General features: G+C 46.2%; 1 protein-coding gene across 2 annotated transcripts in view; it reads left to right on the top strand.

Annotated features, from left to right (window-relative positions):
- The window catches only part of PARVA (parvin alpha), a 172534-nt gene that overhangs the window by 101640 nt on the left and 55612 nt on the right, over positions 1 to 15282 (top strand). Inside the window, exons 2-5 of one of the 2 annotated variants that reach the window (XM_043482462.1) lie at positions 1228 to 1317; positions 1399 to 1469; positions 4382 to 4484; positions 8425 to 8505. In XM_043482462.1, the coding sequence (XP_043338397.1) occupies positions 1228 to 1317; positions 1399 to 1469; positions 4382 to 4484; positions 8425 to 8505 (345 nt within the window). The remainder of the gene's footprint in view (positions 1 to 1227; positions 1318 to 1398; positions 1470 to 4381; positions 4485 to 8424; positions 8506 to 15282) is intronic. The other variant, XM_043482463.1, reaches the window with a different exon arrangement.

Raw genomic sequence — 15282 nt, 5'->3', positions numbered from 1 at the left:
GTCTAGGGCAGAGTGGGTTTCACTCCCTTTGTTAGGCAATCTCACTCCCCATCCAACTGCAACCATCAGTGACGTCTGCTAAAATGAAAGAACTCTTTGTAAGCAGCTGCCTGTGCTTAAGAGTACTTGCAAGTGTATGCTGGCAATGGGTGAGGCCAGAGTCAATACAAAAAAATAAAATGGAAAGATGGGACATTGCTTTTACTAAGGTTGATTGCAGCTGCCATATCACCTCTTTAAGAACTGTTTGGTGACCAGCTCCTTCAGAGGAAATGGTTGTTCTGTGCTTAATTGGTGCAAAGGAATTGCCCAAACTGGAATTGAGTAGAACTGAGGGGATTTGAGCCACTGCTTTTAGGAGAGGTAATAATCCAAGGTCAGTGCTCAGCAAAGGGCCATCACACAACTGGTTTTGTGGTAGGAATTTGTTTTTTTTGTTTTTTTTTTTACTAAGGCTAGGGGGTGGGGGTCAGTGGATGGAGAGGGTGGACTGGAAGTCTCTAGTTGTCACTGACCTCTTGTTATTTTTCTTGAGAACAGTGGAATTGTAGACTTCTAAGATTTGGGAAAGTATAAAAGAACTTGATGGTCACCTATCCAGCTTTTGATGTTCAGCTGAGGGAACGGGCCTGGAGAAGTGAGGTGCCTGACCCCAGGGGCCATGACTCATGACTCCGTATGGTTGAAGGGATAAATCAGTGCTGGGTGGGAGGAGGAGGGTGGGAAGGAGGGAGGGAGGGAGGAAAATGTCCGAAAAAATACACAGGAGCCAATTCAGGAGAGAAGTCAGGGGAGGGTTGACCTGAGGATGGAAAAGGCCTGTGGCTCAAATGAAGCCTCAGCGTGGGGACCTCGTGTATCCAGTCAGCAGAGACTTGTCAAGCGTGCACTTTGCACCGGACGGCAAGCCCTTGAAGGAGGGACAAGAGGGAGGCATGGCAGAGACTTAAGAAAGGCATCAGTGCTCACTTCGCTTCCATTTATTCCAAGATCATTTCTGAAAGGAGGCAGATTTCCATGCCTGATTTTTCTAGAAAAGCGAGTGAGATGACAGTCAGAAGGAGTGAGATGAAGGGGACAGTTTGGTCCTTCTAGCAAGGAGAGGCAGGAATCAGATGCAAGCTGCATCACAGCTGCAGGCTAACCTTGATGCTTTCGTTTCTCAATCTGCATCAATGTGGAACACAGCTACGGGCTGCTGCATAACGCTGTGCTTCCTTCTTACAGTGTCCGAGCTTCAGGAGGAAGGCATGAACGCCATCAACCTGCCCCTCAGCCCCATCCCCTTCGAGCTGGACCCTGAGGACACGATGCTGGGTAATGGGGTCTCTTGTTCTCTGTGGGTTAGCCTGATGCCTTCAGAGCGACCACCTCGCTGACTGCCTTTTCTTTTTAAAGAGGAGAATGAAGTGCGAACGATGGTGGATCCCAACTCACGCAGCGACCCCAAACTTCAGGAATTGATGAAGGTAAGAGGAAATTAGAAGGGGCTTCAGGTGCCTCCCGACTCCACAGGTGTCTCTAGACCAGTCACCCTGTGTAGGCGCCACTTGAGCCACTGCAGAGAGAACAGAAATCCACAGCAGTCCCTGGCCACAGGCAGCTTGCAGTCCAGAAGGCGGACATCTACAGGTTAACAGAGGTGGGACATAACAGGTGCCCAAGGAATGGTATTGACCATAGGCACTGGAGAATTTAGTGCAAAAAACACATTTGCCAGGATCTTATCACTCACACAGTCCTTTCACCGCATTTCCCAAGGACCCTCATAAGTACCCTCTGAAGTTGGATCATCTCCATCTCTTTTATAGATGAGGAAACTGCATCTCAGAAAAGCCAGGTGATTGTTCATTTATAGTCATGGCTTGAGTGGAGGAGATGAGATTCAAACAGAAATGATTCAGATGAAATAACATACTGTGCATAAATGTACTTGGCACAGTGACTGACCAATGGTCACCCTCAAAAAATCTCTATTTCATCTCCCTTCTGCTTCCTCATCCTGTGTCTGTCTTCTTCAGCTTCTCCAAGCTGCACTTAAAACAGGACCAAAAGGCACTGGGTGCAGAGTGATTCACTCAAAATGCAAAGCTGAGTGTATCATTTTCCTGTCCAAAACCTGTGTGTAGCTTCCTATGAACTTCAGGTTGAAGCCCACAGTCCTGGGGGTGGTGTTTGACATCTGCATGCTCCAGCTGCCGCTTTAACCTCAAATCATCCCTGCTTCGCAAGGATGCTCCAAGGACGCCAGACCTGTTCGTGGTGGCTCCCGGTACACACCCACACACGGCATGCTTCCAGCTCTCCCACCACCAGGCCTTTGGTCGTGCACTCCCTCTGTGCAGGCGCTCTACTTGCTCTTCGCCTGAAGCCGAAGCCGGGTCCCGTCCTTCAGGAAGCCCTCTCTAAAGCCCCGGGCTGTCACTCGGCCGCTCTGCGTGCTGCTGCGGTTCATGCATATACTTCTATCCTGTTGTCATCACATGATGTTCCAACTACTCACATACCTCTCGGTCTCCTTCACTAAGTAGGGAGCTGCTTGGGGTTAAAGGTTGTCCTTTTTTTCTCATCAGGGACAATCTTTTTTTGTACCCTCAGGATCCAGCACAGAGCGACATATAGCAGATATTAATAAATGCTGGATGCATAGATGTTGGATGGATGAAGGAGAGAAGGGAGGGAAGGGGAAGGGGAGGAGGGAGGGAGGAAGCATGGAAGCTCCTGCCGAAGGCCAGTAGAGCAATGTGCTTTGAAAGCCCGAGCCTCCACTCAAGGGTGGAAATCTAGCCCAGCTCCTGCCTGTGTTGTAAAGGCAATCTGCTTATGCTGAGTCAAAGAAGTCAGACACAAAAGGTGATGCTCTGGGACCGCCCTGGCAGTCCACTGGTTAAGACTGCACGCTTCCACTGCAAAGGGGTGTGGGTTCAATCCCTGATTGGGAACTAAGATCCCACATACCACGTGGCATGGCCCAAAAACAAAAAAGGGTGATGTTCCGGTTAGGTGAAATGGTCAAAAAGTCCGAACTGTAGTGCTTGCCTGAAGCTTGTGATCAGGAGCGGTGACTGAGCGCAGAGAGACCAGGGGGACCTTCTTAGGGTGAGGGAACTGTTCTGTGTCTTGATTGTCGTTGTGGTTATACAACCGTGTACAGTGACCAAAAGTCATCACACTGTATACTTAAGATTGGTTAATTTTACTGTATATGAATAATACCTTCATAAATAAAGCAAGAGGTTGAAATTAAAAAGGCAGTGGCCTTGTGCAAGCTTCAGTTTCCTTACCTGAAAAACGAAACTGATGCTACCTGCCTCTCGGGATGCCGTGTGGATTAACTGAGTGACTGGTCACCTGGAACGCCTCTGCTGGATGCCTGATGCACAGAGGCTAAGACACGGGCCCCGGAGGACACTGCACAGCCCCACTGAGAGGGAGCCTGGCGCAGGGAGGAGAACGTGTGCTGTGTGTAGAGTGAGGTGGACAAGAGTGGCTATTCCTGTCCCTGCCCACAGTTAGCTCTGGGACCTTGGGCCGTGCTCACCTCTGTGTTTGGTTTTACCTCCGGAACATAGGGGTGACAGTAACCATCTGGCCAGATGTCATAACGGGAGAGTGCTTTATTTATTAATGAGATCTGCCCTTACTGGACATTTGGCCCTTGCTGTATGTAAATCCTTTCTTTTTTTCCCTGATATGGGTTTTGGTTTTTGGCCACTCAGTGTGGCATGTGGGATCTTAGTTCCCTGACCAGGGATCAGACCCATGCCCCCTGCAGCGGAAGTGTGGAGTCCTAACTGCTGGACCACCAGGGAGACCCTGTGATTCTTTTCCACCACCTAGTGTGGGAGGTGCCTTCACCTTCCACTATAGAGGTGGGGAGTCAGAGGTTCAGAGCAGATAACTAGCTTGCTGTAGATTCATAAATCACAGAGATATACACACAGTGGTTCATGGATGACAGAGGTACATACACACACACACATAACAGTCTGTCGATCCCAGAGATGCACAAATTATTTTAGTAGGTAAAGTGAGGGTTTCAACCCCAGTTTGCATGACTCCAAAGCCCATCCTGTCCTGCCTACAAAGTCACACAGCCAAGCACTGTGTGAACGTTCTTGCCATTCGGGGAAGGGAAGGTAGGGGCCAGAGGTGTTAGCAGAGACACTGGTGCCACCAGCACTAGCAGAGCCTATACCTGCAGGTTAACAGGAGTGTTGGGCTCACACTCACAGCTGCTGGACACATACTCAGGCGTGTGGATAATTCTGCTCCTTTCAAAATCTGAAGTTCATTCAAATTTTAACTGTCCAGGATGAGATCACTGGTGTACAAGGAAACACCCTATGACTCTTCTCTTATTCTCTCTCTCTCTGGGTAGGTATTAATTGACTGGATTAACGATGTTTTGGTCGGAGAAAGAATCATTGTGAAAGACCTCGCTGAAGATTTATATGATGGCCAAGTCCTACAGAAACTTTTTGGTAAGAGGAGAGTTGAATGTCGAGCAGTGGGTGTCTTTAAATCTAGTTTGGAGCTGTTCTCCGGTCACAATAGTTCACCTGGAATGGAATAGGGATGGGTAGCCTTGGGCTAGCAGACCAGTGAAATGTACTCTTGGGAGTGTTTTACATGAACACATTGCAAAGGGAGGCTTTGGGGCCAGACAGGATTGCTCCGCCTAGCAGCTGAGAATCACCAGCCGGGCAGATGACAGGACTCCACTGCGCACTGAAAACATGCCTCACCTTGTCCAGAAAATTGTGCACCTGTGGCCTCTGTAGGTGTGTTTACATGTGCGTGGATCTGCGTGGGTGTGTTTGTATACATTTGTCACCTATAGACCTGTACATGTGTGTGTGTTTGCATGCATATATGTATACCTCTGTGATCTGTGGCCTTGTGCGTGTGTGTGTTCCTGTGTGTACCTCTCTCCAGTTGGTGCAAGTATGCAGGTGTGTGGACCTCTGTGACACTTGGCTCCCGTGTGTCTCCAGGTGTCTCGCCTCTGGCAGCGTATGCATCCCTGCATCAGTTCACAGCTGTTATGTGAAAGTGTGAGGCTGTTGGGGAAGGAAAGGAGACCTCCGGGTGACATTAGTGTTGAGAGGACAGATTCATCGTGACTAGATTCGGACTCCTCCTCTCTGTCCCCCACTTTCTGTCATCCTAACTGCTGCCCTAAGTTCTAGACTCTCCTTCTTAGCTTCCCACTAGGGCCTCACACTGAGCGCATCCCCTTTCCTAAGGATGTTTCTTTCCTTCTGAGTGAGTAGAACCCCGTCCTCTCTTCCCTGCCCCTCCGTGGCTGTGGGGCAGGGGGTCTTCACGGCCCCATTTCTTGCTCAGAATTCTCTCCCGCATCCCCTCCTCCCTGCCATTTTCACTTATCTGAATTGTTGAAACAATTTCCGAGCTCACCTCTTTGCCTCCCATCTCACCTCCTCCAGCCCATTCCCCTTTGCAGGGGGGCTGCTGGTGGAGGAACCTTTTTTAACTGCAAGGCTCATTTTGTCGGTACTCGCTCTCCCGTACCCGTGGGACAAAGTCCAGACCTGTTAGCACAACATTCAGAACACTGCATCTGCCTTATCAGCCTCACCTCCAGTCACTCACACGTGTGGCTCATGCCGTGTAAAACGCTTAGAATCACACCTGACACACAGTGAGTGCCCAGTCAGTCCGTATCTTTTATCATTTCATTGGTAGCTATGCTATCTTGAACACCATGCCATATTATGACATACACTGGGCATAGTCACACCTCTTTTCTTTTCTCTTCTCTTTTCTTCTGCCTCTGAGGCCCCTCTTCCTCCTTTATCCACTGAGATAAACCATTATCGCTTATTCTTCCTGTCTGTAGAGTCAACCAAACGTGCCTCCCCTTACGACATAGTCACATCTGGAAGAAACAGTCGTGTGTTCTTCTGTGTTCCCTCAGATATAGATATACACATGTGTATAAAGCATTCATGCTTTTATTATATAGATACATACACATGTACACAATATGTATGCCTTTGTTATATAGATATACACACATATATATAACATACATGCTTTTATGTTATAGATACATAAGACACATATACATAATATGTAAGCCTTTATTATTCCATTTGTTTGTAGCTGTTTATGTAAATGTATACCAGGGCTTCCCTGGTAGCTCAGCTGGTAAAGAATCTACCTACATTGCAGGAGACCGTGGTTTGATTCCTGGGTCAGGAAGATCCCTTGGAGGAGGGATAGGCTACCTACTCCGGTATTCTTGAGCTTCCCTGGTGGCTTAGATGGTAAAGAATCCACCTGTAATGCAGGAGACCTGGGTTCGATCCCTGGAATAGGAAGATACCCTGGAGGAGGGCATGGCAAGCCACTCCAATATTCTTGCCTGGAGAATCCCCATGAACAGAGGAACCTGGCAGGCTACAGTCCATGAGATCATAAAGAGTCAGGTACAACTGGGCGACTAAGCACACATGTATAAGTGTATGTAGGCTTCTCAAGGGGCAGGAGCCATGTCATATTCCTTTTTCCAGTCTTCTCCAGTAATAACACATTGCCCATCACTTAATCAATGTATACTGAACAAATGAATGAATAATATAAAATCTAGTAATGTCTAGGAAGCTAAGCTCATTTGGTACTCAAACATCAATATTAATGAGTATTAATATTTAAAGGCTCGTAAATGTAACTGAACACGGAAGGGAACGTGCTTTGGCACATGCAGATGTGGAAAAACCCTGAGCCTCACTGATCACCTCTCCTAGCATTTGTAGCTTTTAACTTCACCACCAAATTTCTAGCTGGGACCTGACACTGTCTGCAAGTGTTCTATGCTGGACTTTCCAAGCAGGGGTGGGACATGGCTGTGGGGTAATGGAACACGGTCATGAAGCAATCTCGCCTCTGGGAATGGTTACAAAACTGCCCAGCATCATCCATGCTGCCCCAAGTCAGGCATCAAGTACAGTCAGGTTAGACCACCTCAGATCTCAAACTTCACGTTGAAAAGGTGATTAAAAGCAGAACTGATGCCTTTTTTTGTCAACCTAAGTGTGAGTTTAAGGCTAGACACACACATTCAGAAGCTACAGACAGCATGCCCACTGGAGAGAACTCGTTTGCAGTTTAAGATGTGCATCAGGAGCTCCTGGGAGCAATTGGTCTGGAGATGGGAGTTTTGGGTGACCCCTCTGACCTGGAGCTCCCCTCTGGCTATTTTCCTTTCTTCGTGCCCAACCACATCTCTCAAAATAATGGTTGGCACTCCCTCTCCCCGCCTCCCCACCACTAAGCAGTCCCTCCCGAGGTACGGGCTGGCTGCCACCACCTTGCCGTCAACTTTTCCTTCCCACGTCACCAGTGTCACCTGAGAGTTCCTCTTCCGTGGTGACGTTTGCCCCTACTGAACGTCTCATCTGCCTTCCCCAACCCGACTGTTTCTGGGACCTCATGCTGTCCTGTTTCTCTCCCGCCTCTGACACCCGCTTCTCAGCCGTCCTCCTCCTCTGTGCTTCTTTCCATAATGGTTGGCTTTCCTCCAGCTTCCATCCTTGGCCTCCTTCTCTTTTTCTTTCATACCTTCTTCCTGGGTGATTTCATCTGTCCCTACAGTTTCAACCATCAACTATATGCTCGTCACCCTCAGATCTCTATCTCTGGAATAACTCTCTGAAGCTGTGAGAAGGTTCTCTCTTCCCAGCCTGCCCACCTGCATGTCACACAGGCACCTGTAACCCGCCTGCCCCGAACTCAGCTTACCTTCCTCCTCCCCAAACCCGTTTTGTTTTCCACCTTGAGGAATGCTATCACGAGCCCAGATTAGAAACCTGGGGGTAATCCTGAACTGCTCCTTCTTCCCTCATATTCTGTTGGTCACGGTTCTGACAACTGTATTCCCATATATACGTGTCAAACCCATCTCATGTCTCAATCAGCTAGAACACGTGCAGCATTTGTAAAAGTGCCTGGGTCACCGCGCACTAGGTCAGGGGTGGCTGTCAGCAATATTTTCCAACCCCACTGCTGCCTCCTTAGCTCAGAGCCTCATCATCTGTCTTAACTTCTCTGGCTCCAAACTCCTTTTCTTACATTAAGCTGTTTCCTGCCTCAGAAGCATTCTGAAGTTCTCCCAGATCTTCTTTATATTTCACAATTTGTTTCACCACTTAAACCCATAGCCCATGTGTCAGTGTTTCTTTAAAACTTCTTTATTTTGAAATAATTTTTGATAGAGTTGCAGAGACAGCCAAGAGGTTTCCCGTCTCCCTTTACTCAGCTTCCTCTAATGTCAACATCTTACCAAGCAGAGGGGAAGCATCAAAACTAAGAAATCAACCTCAGGACAGTGCTTAACCGAATCGCAGAATTTATTTGAATTTCACCAGTTTTTACATTCATGTCTTTTCTTGGTTCTAGGAGGTAAACCCAGAATCCCCCATTACATGCAGTTGTCACGTCTCCTGTCGTTCATGACCTTGGCACTTTTGAGGAGGACTGGTTGGTTATTTTGCAGAATGGCCCCTAATCTGGGTCTGTCTGATGTGTTCTCATGATTCGAGTTGTATGTTTGAGGAGGGGTGCCACAGAGCTGATGTGTCCTCAGTGTATCATTTCAGGGCAGACACAGTGTTACCGTGACTGGTCACTTGTGACATTAACCTTGACCACTCAGTTAAGGTGGTGTTGGCCAGGCTTTCTTCACTATAAATTTTTACTATTTTTCTCTTTGTTATTAACTTATTTTCAGGGAGATACTTTTTTTTTTTTTTCCAGTGGGTTTTGTCATACATTGATATGAATCAGACATAGATTTACACGTATTCCCCATCCCGATCCCCCCTCCCACCTCCCTCTCCACCCGATTCCTCTGGGTCTTCCCAGTGCACCAGGCCCGAGCACTTGTCTCATGCATCCCACCTGGGCTGGTGATCTGTTTCACCATAGATAGTATACATGCTGTTCTTTCAAAACATCCCACCCTCACCTTCTCCCACAGAGTTCAAAAGTCTGTTCTGTACTTCTGTGTCTCTTTTTCTGTTTTGCATATAGGGTTGTCGTTACCATCTTTCTAAATTCCATATATATGTGTTAGTATGCTGTAATGTTCTTTATCTTTCTGGGCAGGGAGATACTTTAAGACTTTGAACATATCTTGTGTTTTCTTACACTCATCCCACTAACTATAATCGGTGGAACATGTCTGCTGGTTATTACTGTGGAAGTCTAGTGGAGGTTTTCTATTTTCCTATTCTCCCATTCCTTCTTCATTTATTAATTTGAAGTCTTCTCTAAGGATAAGACTTACATATGTATTCAGTATTTATTTATATTAATATGGATACAAGGATACTTAATTTATAATCATTCAGTTCAGTTCAGTCACTCAGTTGTGTCTGACTCTGCAACCCCATGAACTGCAGCAAGCCAGGCCTCCCTGTCCATCGACTCCTGGAGTTTACCCAAACTCATGTCCATTGAGTCGGTGATGCCATCCAACCGTCTCATCCTCTGTCATCCCCTTCTCCTGCCCTCAATCTTTCCCAGCATCAGGGTCTTTTCAAATGAGTTAGCCCTTCGCATCAGGTGGCCAAAGTATTGGAGTTTCAACTTCAATATCAGTCCTTCCAATGAACACCCCAGACTGATCTCCTTTAGGATGGACTGCTTGGATCTCCTTGTAGTCCAAGGGACTCTCAAGAGTCTTCTCCAACACCACAGTTCCAAAGCATCAATTCTTCGGTGCTCAGATTTCTTTATAGTCCAACTCTCACATCCATACGTGACTACTGGAAAAACCATAGCCTTGACTAGACGGACGTTTGTGGACAAAGTAATGTCTCTGCTTTTTAATAGGCTGTCTAGGTTGGTCATAACTTTTCTTCCAAGGAGTAAGCGTCTTTTAATTTCATGGCTGCAATCACTATCTGCAGTGATTTTGGAGCCCAAAAAATAAAGTCTGACACTGTTTCCACTGTTTCCCCATCTATTTGCCATGAAGTGATGGGACCAGATGCCATGATCTTCAGTTTTCTGAATGTTGAGCTTTAAGCCAACCTTTTCACTCTCCTCTTTCACTTTCATCAAGAGGCTCTTTAGTTCTTCTTCACTTTCTGCCATAAGGGTGGTGTCATCTGCATATCTGAGGTTATTGATATTTCTCCCAGCAATCTTGATTCCAGCTTGTGCTTCATCCAGTCCAGCGTTTCTCATGATGTACTCTGCATGTAAGTTAAATAAACAGGGTAACAATACACAGCCTGTCGTACTCCTTTTCCTATTTGGAACCAGTCTGTTGTTCCTTGTCCAGTTCTAACTGTTGCTTCCTGACCTGCATACAGGTTTCTCAAGAGGCAGATCAAATGGTTCTGGTATTCCCATCTCTTTCAGAATTTTCCACAGTTTATTGTAATCCACACAGTCAAAGGCTTTGGCATAGTCAATAAAGCAGAAATAGATGTTTTTCTGGAACTTTCTTGCTTTGTCGATGATCCAGTGGATGTTGGCAATTTGATCACTGACTCCTCTGCCTTTTCTAAAACCAGCTTGAACACCTGGAAGTTCATGGTTCACATATTGCTGAAGCCTGGCTTGGAGAATTTTGAGCATTACTTTACTAGCATGTGAGATGAGTGCAATTGTGTGGTAGTTTAAGTATTCTTTGGCATTGCCTTTCTTGGGGATTGGAATGAAAACTGACCTTTTCCAGTCCTGTGGCCACTGCTGAGTTTTCCAAATTTGCTGACATATTGAGTGCAGCACTTTCACAGCATCATCTTTTAGTATTTGAAATAGCTCAACTGAAATTCCATCACCTCCACTAGCTTTATTTGTAGTGATGCTTCCTGAGGCCCACTTGACTTCACATTTCAGGATGTCTGGCTCTAGGTGAGTGATCACACCATGATTACCTGGGTCGTGAAGATCTTTCTTATACAGTTCTTCTTTGTATTCTTGCTACCTCTTCTTAATATCTTCTGCTTCTGTTAGGTCCATACCATTTCTTATGATCATTACAAACGTTGTAATCATTATTATCATCATTCTTGGTTTGTTCATATACTTCCAGCTTTGACCACTGGGAGCTCTTTTTAGTTAACTCCAAGCACCTCCTGGACATACTGCCCTTTATTTATTTATTTTTTTTTTTTTTCCTGAGCATTTTCTTACTTTCTAATATCATAAGATGCTCCAGGCTCATCTTATATTTCACTTTTATTCTGACCCTAGAATCAACTACTTCTCCAAGGAGGCCCAGTGTCTTGAATTTGAGAATGGTGTTTAAGAAGTCAATATCTGGGTGTATGACTTAGTGTTTTGAAATTGCTCTTTGTTGCTCAAATACACAGCCATGTGTAAGTACAGTACTATTACCTGGTGGTACCAAGGTGAATCAGGCATGAACATTTCCAGAAATATAGCTTCAAATTGTACTGGGGCTGGGCATGGCGAGTAGGAGGGAACTGAGTTTGGGATTAATAAACTAACTATTAAATACTGACACTTAGAAAAGATAAAATGGCATAGGGACCGCCAGGAGGCCAGATATGCCAAGTCACATCTTGGGAGCAGAATACAGATCTGGAATCTGGGTATCCATGCTGATGATATCGTGCAGCAAGGGCTCAACTCAGAAATGAGCAAGATGCCAAGGCAGGGATCTCTGGACCAACAGGTGTGTTTGTGTGTGTGGTGTGTGGTGTGTGTTATTGTTACGGTGAAATTCTGAATAGGTGAGCATCCATGAGGTGACAGGTGGACTGTCTGGCTGGGTGCTCTCTGATCATGAGCTTTCAGGGGGCAGCAGCATACCTGGTGCTCCTCTGTGTGGCCAGATGCCACTTGCTCAGCATCAGTGCCTGGTCTGCTTGCCTTTCTGAGTCCCTAGGCATACCTGGGAAATTCTTCTGGCATAGCCTTCTGCTGGTCCTTCTTTCCAAGCTGCCTAACCCAGCTGCCCATTGCTGCCTCTGTCGTCTGCATCTTCCCTCTTGTCCTGGCAGCAGAGCTGACGAGGTTTTCCTGAAAGGAGATGCTGAAACAAGGACGTAGGTGGAAGAAGTTTATGTGAGGGGTAATCTTAGGAAATACAAGTAACCAAGTGGAGAATGTAAGAAAGGAAGAGAGAAACACCATTAAGTGTGCATTGATAAGGATGACAGCTCTGTTTGCAACCAAGGCTCAGGGCTGCAGGGGTCCCTCTGAGAAACCAGGTGACACTACCCATCAAAATCAGGAAAGGGAGCAGGAACGTTTATCCTGTGGCTCCCATCACTGTGCGGTTGAGGACTGTGTAGGAATTAAGAACCCCTGGATTGTACTCCTAGTAGAAAAGGAGAGAGCTTCAGGGCTAGAGACAGGAACCATCAGCATGCTGAGAGCTGCCTGCAGTGGCAGGTGAACGCAGGGAGTTCTGGAAAGGGGTATCAGCATCATCTAGGAAGACCAGAGGGTGCAGCTTCTGCTGTAAGGCTGCTCCTCCCGACACCGGCCATTTCTCTGTACCCTTGCTGTAGCCACGTGGGAAAAATCAGCTGCTGGCCACTCTGGCCTGCCTCTGCATGGTACCTCATCCTGGGCTCTCAGAGCAGTGGGCAGCCCTTCCCACACCTCAGAACAAAAGCTTCCCACCCCACCCCCAAAATGAAGAAGTTTCTCCCTACCCTGTGCAAAACTTCACCTCATCTTTTATCCCGGGATTAGCCTCTTCCCAGGGCTACACAGGTGGCGCTACTGGTAAAGAACCTGCCTGCTAGTGCAGGAGATGCCAGAGATGTGGGTTTGATCCCTGGATCAGGAAGATCCCCTGGAGTAGTGTTCTACTCTAGTATTCTTGCCTGGAGAATTCCATGGACATAGGAGCCTGGCGGCCTGCAGTCCATGGGGTCTCAAAGAGTCTGACATGACTGAGCACGCACTCAGAGACTCTTCTCAGGTTAACTGATAGATGTAACATCCTCAGTTCCCCTGGGTGTACTCTTACCCCAATGCACCAGTAACAGAGTCTCAGAATGGCCCAAAGGTGGGACACATTTCCCAGCGTCTCACTATGCAGGAGCATCCATGGACACCTTGCTATATTTGCATTCCCAACACCAAGGCAGTAGATGTGACTGAGTGAGCGAGGCAGGAGGCAAAGGATTCAAGGGAAATGCTTACCCCAGATCATCATTCCATTTGACCGTGGGCTGCTACCTGTTGCTTATTGAGGTTTTCTGACTTGGGACAGCTCTGCCAGTTTCCTTATGGCATGTTTGATTCCCCTGATCCCTGTCTATGAACATGTGTGTGTAACTGGGAACAGAAAAAGCCTGTTCTGAGAGATGCAAGCCATAAGGCTCTCCCTTCTGGTTTTCACAATTGCATAGGACTGAAATAGGATATCTTCTTCAAGCATGAGACCGTAAGGGTCTCTGCAGGAGTGTTTTTAGTTTTGTGTTGGGTGTCTGTGTGTGTGTCTTTTCCCCTGGGCAACCCTAAAGAGTATATATCTTACACCGACCTTAATCTAGCCAATTAATATTCATCGAGCAATAGCCATTTAATTTGCTATGTGCTACTGCTGAGTGTAGGGCTGTAGAGGTAAGTACATCACAGTGCCACCTTCAGAAACTTCAGCCTGGTACTATAAAGGGCTGTGGGCTATCAAGCTGAAGATTTAGAAAGGCATCATGAAAGAGGGGACATTTTGAATCAGGCCTTCTGGAAGGAGCAGAATTTCAGCCAGATGAAGGAGGAGAAGAACATTCTAGTAAAAAATGTTGCTGGTAAGCCCCTGTAGATTTCTCTGTGAGTGAAGAGAGAGTGTCAAAGAGACAGGAGCACATCCGATGACCATCAGGATTGGTTGAGTGGGGTATGTGGTGAGCAAAGAAGATGGGACCTAGCAACCAGACCTCGGTTTCTGACACTGGTCTCCAATAATAGAAACCAGGGCCTCTGGAGTATCGGCGACTCTAAGACTGGAGCTAGGCATACGAATGAGCCTGTAGCATCTTGCAGTGCAGAAAGAGGCACTAAGGAAAAATATACACATGTGTATGGGGCAGCATGTTGAAAGTGTTTAGGGCCCATGTGAAATAGTTCCCAATGGCTAAATTAAAGCAAGAAAATGAGTGACAATATTGGATTATAACCCAAAGTCTAAAATAAATAGCCTTTAAGTTCATATTGATATCAGTAAATAGCTGAACAGATAATGAAGGAGAAGTGACAAATCTTTACAGAATAATTCCAAATAAGTTATTAATTTATAACTCCTTCAAGGAAGTAGAAGTTAACTCCCCACCCTTGAAATGGACTGAATTTAGTGACTGGCTTCCAGTGATTAGGGTATGGAGGAACCTCAAGCAGACACTACTTTGGCCAAATCAAGGTTAGCATCTCCAGTGATAACTCACATCCATAGCATGTACCCTTGATAGGATGCAATGAAAAGGGCCCTTCACCTCTGTGGTCTTCCTCTCCCAAATCTCCAGTCTAACCATGAGAAAAACAGAAAAATACCACAGTATCCCTCAAAACTGTCAAAGTTTTGAAGAAACAGGTATCTCTGGGGAAAAAAAAATGATCCTAGAAGAGAAGAGTTAAGGCAGGTAATGAGGAGGGGTGAACAGAAAAAGACAGTAGGGAAAACTAATGAAACCCAAATAAATTAGCTAATAGTCATGTACCAGTGTCAGTTCATTAGTTGTGATAAATGTACCATAGTAATGTAAACTAGGTTAAAGATAGGTGAACCTGGGTTTAGAATGTAGGAACTATCTGCACTGTCATTTCAGCTTTTCTATAAATCTGTAAACCACTCTAAAATGAGAAATTTGTTTAAAGGAACATGAGCTTGCCTCATAGAAGGCCTTTGCACTAAGAATTTTAAACTATATTCAGTGAGCAGTGGTCACTGTTGATGGCTTCTAAGCATAATGGCACCATCAGAAATAGGAGCAGCAAGAGGATTGCTTAGAGGCAGTAGAAGAAACTCCAGCAAAGCATCTTTTTACAAGATAATGATGGTGTCAAACTAGAGGAGTGGTAGTAGGAAAGGAAAAGCTCCAAGAGAACCTGTTGTTGTTCAGTCGCTAAGTCCTATCTGACACTTTGAAACCCCGTGAACTGCAGCACACCAGACTCCCCTGTCCTTCACTATCTCCCTGAGTTTGCTCAAACACGTGTACTGAATCAATGATGTCATCCAACCATCTCATCCTCTTTTGCCCCCTTCTCTTGCCCTCAATCTTTTCTAGCATCAGGGTTTTTTCCAAAGAGTCAGCTCTTCCC

Source organism: Cervus canadensis, chromosome 11 (assembly GCF_019320065.1).
Source record: "Cervus canadensis isolate Bull #8, Minnesota chromosome 11, ASM1932006v1, whole genome shotgun sequence".
NCBI classification, from domain to species: Eukaryota; Metazoa; Chordata; class Mammalia; order Artiodactyla; family Cervidae; genus Cervus; species Cervus canadensis.
Note: the sequence above shows the minus strand (reverse complement) of the source record. Positions and strands in the feature narration are given on the sequence as shown.